The 17,702-nt window shown below is 29.0% G+C and overlaps 2 protein-coding genes across 2 annotated transcripts; one reads left to right on the top strand and one right to left on the bottom strand.

The window, feature by feature from the left end:
• Positions 1 to 6,146: 6,146 nt before the first annotated feature.
• LOC120262196 (ABC transporter G family member 25-like) lies at positions 6,147 to 10,413 on the top strand. The gene is made up of 4 exons (XM_039270272.1): positions 6,147 to 6,216; positions 6,324 to 7,155; positions 8,640 to 8,774; positions 9,302 to 10,413. The coding sequence occupies exons 1-4, from the start codon at positions 6,193 to 6,195 to the stop codon at positions 10,186 to 10,188; spliced, it is 1,878 nt and encodes a 625-aa protein (XP_039126206.1). The 5' UTR covers positions 6,147 to 6,192; the 3' UTR covers positions 10,189 to 10,413.
• Positions 10,414 to 12,497: 2,084 nt separating this feature from the next.
• LOC120261655 lies at positions 12,498 to 12,926 on the bottom strand. The gene has a single exon (XM_039269629.1). The coding sequence runs from the start codon at positions 12,924 to 12,926 to the stop codon at positions 12,498 to 12,500; it is 429 nt and encodes a 142-aa protein (XP_039125563.1).
• Between the last annotated feature and the right edge of the window lie 4,776 nt (positions 12,927 to 17,702).

Genomic DNA, 17,702 nt, shown 5'->3' with positions numbered 1-17,702 from the left:
GAGTGTGACTATGTGAGCTCAGAAGTACTGTTTGGGGGACATTTATTGTCTTAATTCAAAATGTTCTGGATATGATAATATTAAAAGTCTTTAGATATGGGTGTGAGTTTATAACTCAATTTGTCGGTACTGTTTGAGAAATATTTAATTTTTTTGTTTAAAAAGTTTTGGACACAATAATTCTAAAAGTCTTTAGATATAGGTGTGACTATGTGAGCTCAAAAGTACTGTTTGGGAACATTTATTGTCTTAATTCAAAATGTCCTGGATATGATAATACTAAAAGTCTTTAGATATGGCCCATATGGGTGTGAATTTATAACTCAATTTGTATTGACGGGTGAGAATACACGGCCGACCTTCATTACCTTTGTTATACACACCCTGTATATATATGTTTGTCATATTAGGAAAAAAAATAAAATAAAGAGGAAAAATAGAAAGAAATGTTAAGACTTTTAATCATTCATTGTATGAAAAAATAAGCAACCAATAAATTTGGTTTGGGGGATTTCATGATGAATTAAGTGAGCGTTGGTCAATAACTCGTGTTTATGTTGCAATAATGGCAATACTCTTAATCAAGGACTATGGTAGGCCAATACATCTTCCATCTTGCATTCAAATTAATATAACAATAATAAAATAAAATAAATTAGAAGAAAACAAAAATATTCTCTCTTCACATAAGCAAGAATCCCAAAAACTTTTTTTTATCAAATTTATTTTATTTTATTTATGTAAATTAAAATATGGAACTACTTTATTATTATTATTTCTATTCTTTTATAGGCTAATTTTTTTCCCATACTTGTAATACTCTAACTCATAGATGCATAAGTAAAAACCAATAGCATTTAGGATATTCTTCACCAATAAAAATAGAAAAATTTTATTGTAATTAATACAGATAATATTAATATCATCGCATATCTTTTGGATATATGATCATTTGGACCACTTAAAAAGAAAATTTTTTTTGATGCTTTAGCTGGAAATTAAGTCAATATTTTTTCTTTATTAAAAATTAAGCATGAAGACTATAACTTTTTTGTATGTACTTTTTTGCAGACAAATAATTTGATAAAAATAAAATTTAGGATATTCTTCACTAATGAAATTAGAAAAATATTAATAACGATCAACACTAAGTATATTAATATTATCAATTTTCTTTTCTACATATTACTATAAAGATCACTTAATTAAATTATAAAGAAAATTTAAGTGCTTTAGTGGGGAATTGATTCAAGTTTTTTTTTCATTGTTGAAATTAAGCATGATGATGAAATTATAGATATTTAATTATTTTTAATCAAATATTAATGCATATTTTTAAAAATCTATAGGTATTGAATCCATATAGAACTAATATCGATCTTTAAGTTATTATTATTTTTATGGACGAACTTTTTCTATATGTACTCTCTGGCCGACAGATGCTTCGACGAAAATAAATTTAAAATAATTTTTATTAATAAAAATATAAAATATTGATTGTGATTAACACCAGATATATTAATATCATAAAGTTTTCTTTCAACATATAACTGTTTCTATCTATTAAAAAAATAAATAAAAAAGTTTATATTCTTTCACAGGAGATTGAGTCAAGATTTTTTATCTTTATTAAAAGTAATCAACATGATCATGATGAACACTTATATATTTATAGATATCCAATCCATCTAATAATACAAACATTGTTTTTATTTTTATAAACTAACATACTATTTCACTGACATGTGCTTTGGTAAAAAAAAGATTTTAGGATATTCTTCATCAATAAAAATATAAAATATTGAATATGATTAACAATAAATTAATATATTAATATCATCATGTTTCCTTTTGACATATAACTATAAGGATAACTATAAATATATATGAAAAACTTATTCACTTTATTGAGAAATTGAGTCAAAAACTTTCTTACTTATGATTAAAATCTATGCAGGGTATTTAACACTTTTTTAACCAAAGATTAATATTTCTTTCCACCCATTCTACCTCTTTTAGAAACCTACACAAAAATAAATAAATATTAATTCATCATGGTCTAGCTTCCCCACAATGTGGCCCAATGAAGAACATACATGCACCTTTGGTAAAAGGAATAATTAGAAATCTAATTCTAATCAAATTTAGAAATGGAAGCCCTTTTCCTCCTAAACTTTAAGCACACTCTTTTAATTTTTATTTTTATTTTTTAATATCTTTGAAGAATCCCAATCTTTTTTTTAATATATATTTGTGCTTGTTGCCTACCCTCTTTTGAAATGTGCAAACATTATATGTGCATCTTCTCTTAGCTAAAACAGTAAATTTACTTCTTCTCAAACATGCATGGGATCAAGTTCCTTTCATGATCATGCACCAAATTCATCAAAATTAAAAAAGAAAAAGAAAAAGAAAAGAAAAAAATAAAAAAAAGGTATTTTTACACTATCTGTAGCCACCTCTCAAACACATTGGAGAGATTCTTCTCAAAAGAGAGCAATATGATCAAGTCAGTCTTTTTTGAGTCAATTGAATTACTGTATAAGAAGATTTCATGGCCCCTCAACACAGCACAAATATTTTGAAAATCACCCCTTTATGGTTTCATTAAAATTCTATAAAAAAAACTCTTCTCTAGATTCTTCTTCTATATATCTCTCTATATATATACGTACTTTTTTTTTACATATTATCTAAAACTAAAAGTTGTATATATAGAATTTTAATTATTTTTTATGCCTTTTGGATGAATACATCCATTTATATTTTAACATATTATGTTTAAATCTTTATTGATAAAATTCTCCTCTCATTTATACACACATATAGAGTTTTCAACACTTTTATTTGAACTAGTTTAGAAGATATCACTCTTGAAAAATTAGTTCATCGACAATTAAAAATAAAATATAATAATAATAATAATAATAATAATAATAATAATAATAACATAATGAAATACTCTACATATACAATGAACTACGTACAACTCACTAAAATGAGTATATATTGGCTTGTTTTCTTTAGTTGTTGTATTTAATTTTTGTAACTATAATTTTTGAATTATTATTATTCTATTATTCAGATATAATAAATATGAATAGGTAGCAATGGGTGATGATAAACTAACTTTGGAAGTGGGTTACAAGTAGTCAAAACACAATGAGTTTATATATTATTTTATTAATAATAATGAAAAAGAAGAGAAGCGTTTGTCTTTACTGGGATGAAGGTTTTGGTTGGTTTTTAGAGAAGTGGGGCGGCAGGATTTATTCACCCACAGGAACTAGAGTAAATGCTTGTTCTTGTTCTTGTTCTTGTTCTTGTGCTTGTGGTTGTGCTTGTGCTTCTTCAATGGAGGAGTAGATTCCATCATATATATAAATGGGCACTTGTTAATTTGGCACCATAAAACAATTCAATGAATTGTAGTTTATGAAATCACATATTGTTATTATTATTATGATTATTATTATTAAAGGAATTTAAAGTTGATGCTTATGCACATCATATCTCTATAAATTAATTGTGGTTAGTCAAAAAGATGAAATTTGACAATGGATGAGATTAAAAGTTTAACGCATAATGAGTTAAGCACCGAATTGATTCTAGAATTACATTACGTAGTTATTATATCATTTTATATGTTGATGGTATAGTATTAGATTATTTTTTTTATTTTTAATATTATGTCAGGATTGATAATTTTATAATGACTTTTAAAATTAAGTTTGACTTTCCAATTAGTAAATATTAAATTGATATGAACTAAAATCAACATTTTATCAATGTAACATTAAAAACATGTTATCATATGAAATTTAGTGAAAAAGACCAATCATCTCTTTTACCAAAAGGTACGTAAAAAACATAAGTTACATGTAAATATAGCAATATATGTAGAAGATATACATCATACAAACAAAAAAGATAAATCGATGACAACAAAAGATCCATAGGTACTGAAGAGAACCTTTAGATGTTTTTTGATTGCCACAATAAAGAAGTGAAAATTACAACGTAATCATCTACTTTATTAAAAAGTACGTGGAAAACGTAAATTACACGAAAATATCGTATATGAAAGATCCATATCATATGAATGAAAAAGATAAATCAATACCAACAAAACATAAATAGGTATTGAAAATAACCTTTAGAACTTTTTATTGTTATATTAATTAAATGTTTGATTGAAAATTACATCGTAATCCACATCAATTTTAGTAGTTGAATTATGAAGAACATTATACATCACAATAATTTAAATTTATTTTTTTTAAAACCATAAAAAGTTTTGTCAATTGAGTGAACAAGTGCAATGAATAAAATGTCCACTAGACGTGATCATATATACTTTTGTTGTTATTTTCAAACTCCTCTCTTTGCACGGCTTCAAATGGGTTCCATTACTTACAAGACTTTCACCGAGTTACAAGAAATTATGAAAGTCAACACTTACGTCCACCTCCACTTCCAATCTATGAAGAAAGTCTTCCTACATTGATGTCTTTTTTTATATTTATATTTTTTTTCTTTTCTTTTATTTGTGTAAAATTTAATTTAATTTGGTTAGTGATGGCAACGACACAAGAATGTCCAAATAAATTATGGCATCTTTTGTATTCATTAAATTTCGATTTTCGAATGATATATGAGGGGGACCTCAGATGAAATATTTATTTTTTTCAGTACTGAGGGTTGAGTGTTAATTAAATTGCAATAATTAAATTAATCATGTTGGTTAGACTTATATAAGATTATTTTAGAAAAATGTTTCAGGAAATCAGTGTATGTTAATATAGGTATAGAGATTTTTAAATTTTTCCTTTTTTTAATTTAAAGTTAAAAAAAAAAAAAAAAAACTTTCTAGCTACCGATAATGATAGAGTTGTGTTTTAAAATTCAAAATAATTAGTATGATATTTCTATTAAATTTTACAATCTCCTTATTATTGTCAATGAAAATGATTATATTCGGTACACATTTGAGTCTCAAACACTAAATGAGGCTACCAACCCATCGTAAGGTATTGTTTACCAACATTATTAAATCATTTTGACCGTTAACTTTCACATTTTAATTATTATGAGATGAAATTTCAACAAGGTTGATTTAGAATTCAAATCCTTATGTGTTCCAAAAACACATGTTGAAAAAGATCTATTTTTTTATAAAATTTTTAGTCCTTCATTACGGACTGGTTTAAAGTCTAATATTTTAGAAAATTGATGAGTGAAAAATTTTAAAAATTAAATAATTAAATGAATATCACTATAATAATAAAAAGAGTTGGGTGATATTCCAAAATCATATTAAATATAATTAATATTATTAAAATTCAAAATAATTAGTACGATATTTTCATAAATTTTACAATCTTCTCATTATTGTCAATGAAAATAATTATATTTGTTCCACATTACCTCAAAAATTAAATAAGGCAACCAACCTATAACAAGATGTTGTTTACCGACATTATTAAGTTATTTTGACCATAAACTTTCACATTTTTATTATTATGAAACAAATTAGCAATAGAGTTGGTTTGAAATTAAAATCTTTATGTGTTCCAAAAACACATGTTGGAAAAAATCTTATATTTTTTTAAATCTTTTGGTACTTCATCTGGGACGGGTTGTTTAGAGCCTAATACTTTAAAAAACTAATTAAACAGATTTGGCTGATATTCCAAAATTATATTAAATAAAATTAATATTTATTTGGTGAGAAAAAGAAAAAAAAGAAAAAAGAAAAAAGAGACCTGCCGGTGCCGGGGTCTATATTTCTTGTGCTTTTGAAAACCCAACCAAGTGGGAACCGAGTTCACGGCTCACGCAATCAGCAGCATTAGCATCATTAACGGGGGACACGTGGTGGGTAAACAGATCAAGTGCGTCATGGGGCCCACTCATCTCTTTCTTTTGACGTGTCATTCGTCTTCATCCGCCACGAAAAATCCACACCCCTTTTCCACTCTTTTCTCTTGCACGTAAATCTCTCTCATGCTCTCTCTCTCTCTCTCTCTCTTTCTTTCTATCTCCCCTCTCATCACCAGCCACGTGTCCCATTCCCTCCCATTACCAACTATTCCTTACCTAATCATAATCCTCACTCCCACTCCTCCACTCCATAAATACCCCCTCATCACCATCCCACCCTTCTCGTCTTCTACTTTTCAAATCTGAAACATGCCTATTCCTATTCATCTCCAGGTGCCAAACCCAACAAACTAATAGTCCCATATTGATTAATTTTAATTTTTTTTTTTATTTATTTTGTCAAGAATATGATAACACGGTTTGTGCAATGATTCTTGCAGTTTATTGATTTATCATATAAGATAAAATATGTCCCGAGGCAGAAGAAATCCGGAACGATGAGTCAAATCCTGAGGATGGATTGCTCAGTGGTGGGAGTTCAAGAAGAGAGAACAATCATAGAAGGGATCACCGGAATGGTTTCCCCCGGCGAGGTCTTAGCGATACTAGGGCCGTCAGGGAGCGGGAAATCGACATTGCTGAACATCATCTCCGGGAGACTCCAATCGAGGCACGGCGGCGCGGTGCTGGCGAACGGGAAAAGGCTGACGAGGGCGGAGATCAAGAGGATAGGATTTGTGGCTCAGGATGATGTTTTGTACCCGCATCTGACGGTGAGGGAGACGCTGGTGTTCGCGGCGCTGTTGAGGTTGCCGAGGACGATGGGGAAGGAGGAAAAGGTGATGGCGGCGGAGAAGGTGATGGTGGAGTTAGGGTTGGAGAAGTGCTCGGAGACGATTGTTGGAAATGCTTATGTGAGAGGGGTTTCAGGAGGGGAGAGGAGGAGGGTGAGTATTGGGAAGGAGGTGTTGGTGGATCCGAGTGTGATGGTGTTGGATGAGCCGACGTCGGGGTTGGATGCGACGGCGGCGCAGAGGGTGGTGAAAGGGTTGGGGAGGGAGGCGAAGGAGAAGGGGAGAGGGGTGGTGATGGCGGTGCATCAGCCGGCGAGTCAGGCTTACCAAATGTTTGATTTGGTGATGGTGATGTCGGCGGAGGGGAAGTGTGTGTATTTTGGGAAGGGATTTGAAGCTATGGAGTATTTTGAGAAATTAGGGTTTGTGCCTGGGTTTCAACTTAATCCTGCTGATTTCATGCTTGATCTTGCAAATGGTGAGTTTTGGTTTTTATTTTTTTTTTATTTTATTATTTAATTATTATTTGGTTTTTTTTATTTTTATTTATATATATATGGATGTTATGCATGAGTTGATATATATATATATATAAATGGATAATTAAATAGTAAGATTTTTAGAGGTAGAGAGTGTTTTGTTTGTTTATGGGAAAATTTAGGAGAATATTTTTGATTTGATGGTGGTGGTGGTGGTTATTTGTTTTGATAATATTATTGGATTTTTGCATGGGTTTAGGTGTTTTGAGGTTTGAATTATTCTGCATGCAAATTTAAATTTGTTGGTGGATAGTTTTATGATTTAATGATATGAGGTTATTGTTGTTTATTTAATTAAATTATTGGATTTTTTGCATGAGTTTTTAATTTGTTTTTTTTTTAGGGAATTTCATGGTTTGACAATTGAGGGTAGCATGGACATATATATATATATTGGAAACTTGCTACATGGCATAACATGAAAGTTTGGATTTTAATGGAAAAAATAATTGAAGACCTAAAGAAAAGTCAAGCCGTTGAAAAATCATTGTCATATAGATTATATAAAATCAAAAATAGAAATTTTGTTTGGTTTTTTTTTATTCTATCAGTCTTTTCAATTAAAGAATTTGATTAATAAATAAAGAAGGGGATAAAAAGAGGAGCCCCCAAAGTAGGAAAAAAGGAGAAAAAAAGAAAAAAAATAATAGAGAGGAAGAACAAAACCTAGTTATCCAAAAGGAATATTGAGATTTATATCCCTTTGAAAGGTTGTATAGCTTGGTTTGATGTACATAGTGACACGTTAGCATGTTAGTGGTGGATGTGATGGTGAACCCTTTTGTACTAGCACTATAAACCTCAAACATGTGTCCCTTTGCTTTGGGTGGATCCTTTATAGGTCATGACTGGCTAGCTTTCTTTTTTCATACACTTCTTTAATTAAAGAAATCCCATTGTCCTATTCCTATGGACTCAAATTAAAGAGGATTAAGGGTGATAAATGCTTATCATGAGAACAATTAATATTTCAAAGAGATATATATATATATATATAAGTGTCCACTTTGAAGGGTATAGGCTCCACCTAAAAATTGAAATCAATATATTCATTGAACAATATTAACAGTGGAAGGAGATGGACAAAAGAGAATGAATGTGTTGCTTTATTATAGTATAAATAATTGTGATATATGTAGACATATATTGAAAAATTATTAGTCTCATATAGATTGAAACAAGTCACATCTACTTTGAGAGGTAGCAACTCACCTTCATACAATTCATACAATTCAATTAATGGACAATCTAGTGACAACCATTCTCAAAATTTGTGGTGGAAGTGTAGGTTGGATAATATATATAATTTTGTGCATATAATAGAAACTTTTTGTGTGTGTGTGTGTATATATATATATATATATATATGAATTTCATATATCTTGATGCTAAGATTAATTAGGGTTTCTGATAATATTTGTAGGGATTGCACATGGAGACAATCATGGAGACCCTTCTAGTGTGAAGCAAACTTTGGTCACATCTTATAACAAAACATTAGCCCCAAAAGTTAAGGAATGTATCAATGCTACGTTAACTAGAGATGCCGTCCAAACAGGTACGACAAAGGAATTTTTGCGTATACTCTTTTCACACATGTTATCATTGCTTAGTTTCTATCAATATATATATATATATATATATATATATATATAAACACACTGACATGAAGCAATTATTGTTTAAGATATCTTACTCTTATATTCAAAGATTAAACAAAATATTAGTACAATGTAACTTCAAGTCTTCAACATCCTCTGTTTGAACTTTAAAATGAAGTCTCTCTCTATATATATTTATATAATTCAAGTTTCACTATTCGATCGATTTATCAAGCTATTTAGTTTACAAACCAACGAAATATAATCCACCAAAATAAAACTACTTGGTTGTTTGTGTTTATTCTTTTTAGCCATAGTATGATTTATTCACACTTTCTCTCTGTATATATATGAAAAGAAAAAGGGGGAAAAATATGAAAACATGAATATTGATTGTACGTACATGAACCCTATTGCATGCATGCATGCATGCATGGAGGTATGAATGAAAGCTAATTAATTCATGATCATGAATGAATTACAGAGACAATAAGCAGCAACAACAATAAGAAAGAAGAAGAGATGCAGAACAAGAAGAAGAAGAAAGACTACTGCAATATAAGCTGGCTGAGCCAGTTCACCATCCTCTTCCACAGAAGCCTCAAAGAAAGAAGGCATGAATCTTTCAGCTCCCTGAGAATATTCCAAGTCTTAGCTACTGCCATTCTTGCAGGCCTCATGTGGTGGCACTCCAACATCAACAACATCCAAGACCGTTTAGGCCTTCTCTTCTTCATCACCATCTTTTTAGGTGTCTTTGCCTCCTTCAACTCAGTCTTCACCTTCCCACAAGACCGTCCTATCTTCATTAAAGAAAGGTCCTCTGGCATGTACTCTTTGTCCTCTTATTTCATGGCAAGAATGGTTGGAGACTTGCCCATGGAGCTCTTACTTCCAACTGTGTTTGTCCTTGTTGTTTACTGGATGGCTGGGCTAAGGCCTGAGTTTGGGGCTTTCATGCTGACACTGGCTCTGCTTTTAGGGTATGTCCTTGTTGCTCAGGGTCTTGGCTTGGCTTTGGGAGCTATTATTATGGATGCAAAGCAAGCTTCAACAATGGCAACTGTCACAATGCTGGCTTTTCTTTTAACTGGAGGTTTTTATGTTCAGAATTTACCTGCTGGGATGGTTTGGCTCAAGTATGCTTCATTTACATTTTACTGTTTTAGGTTGTTGATTGGAGTGCAGTATAAGCAGAGTGAGATTACAAGGTTAGGGTTAGGGCAAGGACAAGGGAGGAAGAATGATAGTAGTGATATTGTAGGGGAGGTTGAAGAGGTTGGTGTTATTGCTAGTGTTGTGGCTTTGGTGGTTATGTTTGTTGGTTATAGGATCTTGGCTTATGTTGCTCTTAGGCGTATTAAGATTTGAGATCATTAGATTAATTAGGGTTTTTATTTGTGGATGATGATTTGCTAACAAATTACAACACAAACACTCTTGCTAGTGTTATTTTGACTTGCAAGAAAGAGAGAGAGAGAGGGAGAGTGAGGGTGAAAGAAAGAGGAAGTGGTTGTGAAAAGTTGAATTCATGAACAACAATTGTATTATAATAATAATAATAATAATTTTAATAGTTTGTGTTGTTTGCTTGCTTGTCTACATGGCAATGTTTTCACATTATTAATTATGTGCATTAAAATCTACCTTGTTTTGTTATTTTGTGTTGCATGAATTCTAATCATTTTTTATTTTTCTTACAATATTTTTATAAATTAATATTAAAAATAAAAACTCACAAAAATGAAATATCATTTTTTTTTCTTCTTAAAGTAAAAATTAAAAGAACATAGAAGGTGGCGAATTAATTAATTAATTAATTAAATTAAAAGAAATGCATAGTACCTAACACAAAAGATAAGTTTCACCCAAATCTGTAAAAATAAAATTTAAAAATATTAATTAAAGTCAAAATTCAGCAAGCTCACAGTCTACATCAACCATTTCGGAAGGTCCATTTTTGTATAAAATAGTAAGTGAATTGCTAATTTATTTCATTCTAAATATATATATGTTTGCTTAAATTGATTGCAAGGATAAGTAGATAAGAGAGTGTTTTATTAATGATGATAAAGTTGGTGAGATGGTGGAGAGCTTTGACTTAATTAATGGTTCCACGAACCTTGTCACTTCACCACCACTTAATTAAATTTTTATTAATGGGATTATTCAATGAACATTATATATTGGGTGGGATTTCCCAAATTAAACATCACACCACTTACCATACTCCACTAAGCACTAATATAAGTCACCATTAATTCTTGTTTCATTCTTAAGTATCTTATCTGTACCTTGTTAAGTAGTGGGAGAAGATATGATGATGATTATCATCATGATCATGATGAGATTAAGTGGAATTTCCTTTTTTTTTTTCCTATTAAAAGAACTACTGTTTTAAAAAATAAAATAAATTGATCAATATGTGTGTGTTCATTCTTTCGGTATATAATTAGATTGTAATCATATCAACTTTGAGCGAGTTAAGAAAAATAAAATTGAGCTCTCCTTTTTGTTTTAAATATTTAATCTCTATATTTTTAAAATAGTTTGCATATATGATGTTTATATTTATATTGTATTTTATTTCCATTTTATCTTCGTCTAGAGATTTCCACTAATTATTAATTTTTATTAAAACTAATCAGATCTCATATCTCATTTGTTAATTAATAATTAAATCACCTACATGCATTGACAAAAATAAAAGAAAAAAAAACAGAAAATAGTTATTTTTGAACTTCATTTTCTATCCTAAAAAGTAAAATCTTTAAACTTGGTATATATATATATATATATATATATATAGTAGAATACCCTAAATGATCCCTCTACTTAGATCACTCTGTCTTTTTAGTCCCTCTACTCAGAAATGTTCCCAACTAGTTCTTCTGCTCTTGAAAATAGGTCCATTTAGTTCATTTACTTTTAGTCTCTTCCCAACTAGCCCCTCTAATACAGAGACTAGTTGAGTTATTTTCAAGCCTAAAAAGATTAAGTGGACATATTTTCAAAAATAGAGGGACTAATTGGGAGCATTTCTGAATAAAGGGACTAAAAGGATAAAGTGACCTAAGTACAGGGATCATTTAGGGTATTATATATATATATATATTAACATGTGAATAAGATTGCATAGCTATTGAGCTAGCTATCTCATTCAATGAGCGCGCACAAGATGTTAGTTAACCTACTATGTGTCTTCATACTAGCATTAATAAAAAATAAACTCTTTTTAGATGTAAAGAATCAGATGGCACTTTGTTATATGTGTTTCGGCTGAAACTCAACACCTCATGTATGTATCGGTAAAATTGATGTAGCAAAATTAAATTAAAATCACATTATATATATTATCCATAAATCTAGTTTAATTTTGGAAAATGAATAAAAATAAAACAAATTAATATCACCGATGCATGAAGTAGTTGGTTTGCTATTAATTATATTAAAAATAAAAATTAAATTAAAACTTTGATCAGCATATATCTTGCGTCCTGACACTCTACTTCAAGTGGCTAATAATTAAACATCAAACAACAACCAAAGCAAAACACATCCAAACACTAGCTTCATCATATGCTCCAACTTAAAAATACATTAAAAAAACATTAATCATTACAAATTCGACATTACCAAAAAAAACACACTAAATATATTACAAATTACTTAAATTCTCATTACTCTAAAATGCACTTAACCTGAACCGTCGGATCATAACGGGTTCGGATCCGATCCCGGGGGATCCGAATTGTGGTAGAATCCGAAACGGAGCAAGAGGCACACGAGCCGTGGAAGACTAGTAGCCGGAAGCGAGCCGAGATGACGGCGGCTCTACGGCGGCGGAGAACGTCGGCTTGGGGTGCCAGGCTCGGCTTGGCGCACTCGGCGAGGGCGGCAGCGAACGGATCTGAAAACGTTAACGGGTCGGGTTTGGCCGAGCGAAGCGGATCTTGTTGGGGTTTGAGAGGTGGAGGGAGGGGGAGCCGGGGAAACGAGGTGGAGGACGTGGGAATCGGGTTTTTGGAAACGCCCGGTTGATGTTCCCATGAGAAGGGAATCGAGGGAGGGGATATGTGAGAAACGGGAAACGCATCCGTTTCCTCCATCTTCCTCTTGTTGTTGTTCTTGAATACAATGAATAGAAGTAGATGAGGAGAGAGGACTAGTATTTATGGGATTGTTTCATTAAGAGATTAGTGAGATCTTGTCATTTTAATATTAGTTATGATGGACCTTTTGTTTTTTCTTTAAAGTAGTACAAGGAGAAATCCATTTCTTATTTATTATTTTTATAATAATTAATAATAAACAATTATTAAAAATAAATAAATTTTTAGGTGGTGGATCTAAAGCATTTGGTTTGTTGGTCTAGATTCAAGGCTATATAATACTCTGATTTAATATATTAAAAATGGTGTATAACTAAATGCCTAATAAGCCAACAACTAGATGGCCCATTGGTAAGTCTCTTGAATAGAGAGTGTGAGTGATACAGGTTCGAATCCCATACTGTATAGTATTATAAATATGAGGATTTATATTATGGTTCATAACATATCATAGTAGACACATGCGGTAAACATATCATACTAGACACACGCGGTAGGTCATTATTTTATACCACCATAATTAGTGTACTATTATCGTACATGCTTTTTTGATAATCTCTGTGTGGAGTGGCGTTGGTCATTTTTGTTAAAAAAAAAAAAGCCTCTAATTAACTATATCTTAATTTCTTATATTTTTAACATATTTAGTATAAGTTTATAGGTGTGCTATGATAAAATTGTTCAATATATATTGTTTATATGATTTTTCATATAATGGATTGATGTGGTATTTTATGGATGAGAACTATATGAAATGCAATATATGCCCCGAAATAATATTACAAAAATAATAATATAGGACCATCTTCCACATTGTAAAAATAATAACAACAAATTGAAAATTATGGCAAATATTGAAATAAATGGTGTATTTAAACAATATATTAATTAAAAAAATATAAATTGTATTAAATTAGTTAAATAAATTTAACATTAAAATAATATATTTATTTAGATGATAATTTGCTGAGTGTGAAAATAAATTTTATTTATGTGGTTAGGAAAATTTCAATACCCACTAACAAAAAAAACTTGATTAATTTAATAAATAAACTAAATTAAGTTTGAGTGCCCATAAACATTGACAGGGTTGAGTTCTAGTCAACCTCAAACAATATTTATATACATCTAAAAAACAAAACTTATTTTAAGAGACACCGAAAGTTAGAAGAATCCCACTTAATTATTTTTCAATCAAAGAAGGTCTTGCTTTATATATATCTATATATATTGGAAACATATTTAATAATTTAGGTGAATATTTTTATATTTTTGATATTTTAACTTTGAATGAAAAAATATATTTGGTCCTGTAATATTAGTCTTATTCTGAAATTCTTGATATGCAGAGTTTTAATTTTATTGCTTGAATTTGAAATACGCTGGACATGATGATACCCAAAGTTCTCAATTGTGAGTGTAGATTTGTAGTTGTTTATAGGCCACATAAGTTTAATTTCCAATTGTACTTAGACTATGGGCTTGTTTGGGTTAGCTTGTAGAAAAAGTGCTTTTGTTTTTATTTATAGAAGTACTTTTTTTACAAGTGCTTCTTTGAACAAGTTAAGTGCTTTTCAATATGTGTATGTTTGGATAGGTTAATAAAAAAGTACTTTTGTATGTATGAAGTTGTTTGGATGTAAATTTTCTAAAGAGTTTTTAGAGGTGGCAAATTACTAAAATGGACATTCATTTTGTTTTCATTGAGTTATTATTATACATGCAATTAATGATGATGAAAACATTAATGATAATAATAATAATAACTTAATTTGATATTATTATAATTATAATTACAATAATAATTATTATTATTACTTAATATATCATGATTATAATTATAATCATAATAATTATTATTACTGTTATTATTATTATTATTATTACAATTATTAATAATATTAATAATATTATTATTAATTAAAATTAGATGTAGGATGAGAGATGGAGAAGAAAATTAGGAGTGAGTGTATTAATTTATGAATTTGTTGAGGGTATAATGGTAATTAGACAACTCTTAAAATAGCTTCTCTAAAGTGCTTTTTTGAGAAGCATCACTTGAGTAACTTCTCAAAAAAAAAAAGCTGAAATTCAGCTTTTTTAACAGCTTTGGTTTTTGCCTAAAAGCCAATACAAACATGAATTTTAAAACCCAGAAATGCTTAACTTATAAAAAAACACTTCTAGGCTTTAAAAAAGTCAATCTAAACATGGCCTATGTTTATCACATTCTTAAAAAAAAAAAAAGTTTTTCCCAATGTTTGGTATATTTGAAGTGAGTTATCTTGTATTTAAAACATGTATGGTTGAAAAATTATGATTAGGCAGGGGATTAAAATAGTAATTAGTAATTGACCAATGCAATATTTAAACATGTGAGAAAGAAACAAGTAAAATGATGTTGTCAATGACCAGTTTAATTGTTGGATTATAGTACTAGTAGTGCCTAAAGTTTATTGATGTCTTGTTCACTAATCTAATATATTTTTAATTTATGGGATGGTGGTGCCATTATGTCATTTCCCACTTCCTTATTGGAAGCATATAATGGAAGTCACCTTCATTTCTTTTTTGCTATATATATATATATATATATATATCTAGTTCAAGGAAATTGTGAGTCAATCAAGACTAATATATCTATAAAAATAAACTTTTATTATTTTATTTTGTTTTATTTTATTTGAACGTTTATTTTTGATATCCATATCTTGTGTCTTGTCTCAGTTAACCACTTAACCTTTTCCAAATTGACAAGGCAATATTCACGTTTGAATTTAATTTTTATTTTTTTTAAATCATGTGACATAAAACTTGTTAAAAGTTGATGTGCCATATCACTAATTAATCTTTTTATATTAAATATATTATTTCAAAAACATGTAATTAATTAACTTAAAAATTTATACAATTAGCAACTAAGCATCATTGTCACAATTTTTTTAAACTATATATATTATAAAAAAATTAAAATTTATTTCTTTTTACGATACTTTTTTTTTTCAGGTTGCTAAGAACACCATTAATTGTAAATGCCTTTCCATGATTTTAATTTTCATTCTGAAACAACATAAGAAAGGATTAAATGTTGTAGTAAAATAATATTATGTCTATATACTAATATTATTGTTGTTGTTATTTTTAAATAAATGGATGTGTTTTTTATAAAATAAAAACCTCACTAAAATGCTTAATATATAAATTTTGAATTTTGAGATTTTGAACACATTTACTGAAGTTTTTAAATTTTGAGCCATAAGAAGGATGATCTTTTAATAAGAATATAAATAAACGTAATGCAAAACACTTAACTAATTTATGTAACATGTTCGAAAAATAAATAGTTGATATTTTACGTAATAATAATAATAATAATAATAATAATAATAATCATAATAATAATAATAATAATCTAAAGTTGGTTTTTTCCTTAGTTTAATGCTCCATTTAGCTGGTGGTGTTGCCATTATGTGACTTTCCCCTTCCTCATTGGAAACATTGTTTGGAAGTCACTTTTATTTTTATTTTTATTTTTATTTTTTAATAATATATATATATATATATATATATATATATATTTATTTATATACAGACCATTTGAAGATAAGGAATGGAATTAATTAAGATTAATAATTAGTAACGTTTCATGTTACTTAAATAAGTGATAGGCCGAATTTAATAAAAAGATTTATTGAAAAATTTTATTTTTTTATAAAGCTCCAAATTCATCATCCCAAATTAGTTTAGAGGCCATAATGTTTTTATAAAATCAGTTAATCAAACATTAAAAAAAACTGATAGGCTCGGTGATTTTCACCAAAGAAATATTTTATCTAGTTGATTAAATTTTTATTTAGTTAACATTAACAAAAATGAAAATAAAAGAAAATGCATACATGCTTATTACCCACCATCAAATTAGCACAAGCTACATCTTTTTTTGCTTTATTTTTCAGGTGTTGGTGGAGGGAAATTATTATTTTAGATATTTTTTTCTCATTGTTTAATTCAAGTGCGGTTAGGTCAACTACCATTCAGTGTCGAAAATGCAATATATATATGGATAATTTATTTATGAACGTCTATAGATAAAAAAATCTATAAATATTTATTATCATCCGTTGGATTTTGATCTAACGGCCAACATCAATAAACAGTAGTTACTACAGTAACAAATACAGTGATTATTATTTGGAATGGTATATTATATAGTATTACTGTTCATCAATGTTGGCCGTTGAATTAAAATTCAACGGCTGATAATTGGACGTCCATAGATTACTTATCTATGAACGTCCATGGGAGATGTTTTACCTCTATATATTATATCTATCATGATAATTTTATTTTTTCTACTATAACTCTGGAATTATTAATCATTTATTTTCTATATGTTTCTTCCTATCATATTTTTATCTTATTTTATTTCAGTTTTTTTAGAGTCAAAAAAACAATAAAAAAACCGACAGATACAAAAAATGTACAACCAATTTAATTTTAAAAATAAATTATTTTAACCATGCAATTATGGAGCAAAGAAGACATCATTTTGCCCACTGTCACAAAGGATTCACATTAACACCAGTAAACAATATTGATAAATAGTAATGTGAGGGCATGGTTTTAAACCAGGGTTCCCTTCTTCACTAATTTTCATTTTATTTACTTTGTAAATATAATATTATTATTATTTAAAAATGCATGCCACCTTACTATATAAGTACAAGCATCATATTATGTGTGGCAAATGGAGGTGAAGCTTGCAACTTCCTC

This window comes from Dioscorea cayenensis, chromosome 5 (genome assembly GCF_009730915.1).
Source record: "Dioscorea cayenensis subsp. rotundata cultivar TDr96_F1 chromosome 5, TDr96_F1_v2_PseudoChromosome.rev07_lg8_w22 25.fasta, whole genome shotgun sequence".
Taxonomy (NCBI): domain Eukaryota; kingdom Viridiplantae; phylum Streptophyta; class Magnoliopsida; order Dioscoreales; family Dioscoreaceae; genus Dioscorea; species Dioscorea cayenensis.
This window is presented reverse-complemented; position numbering and strand designations above follow the sequence as displayed.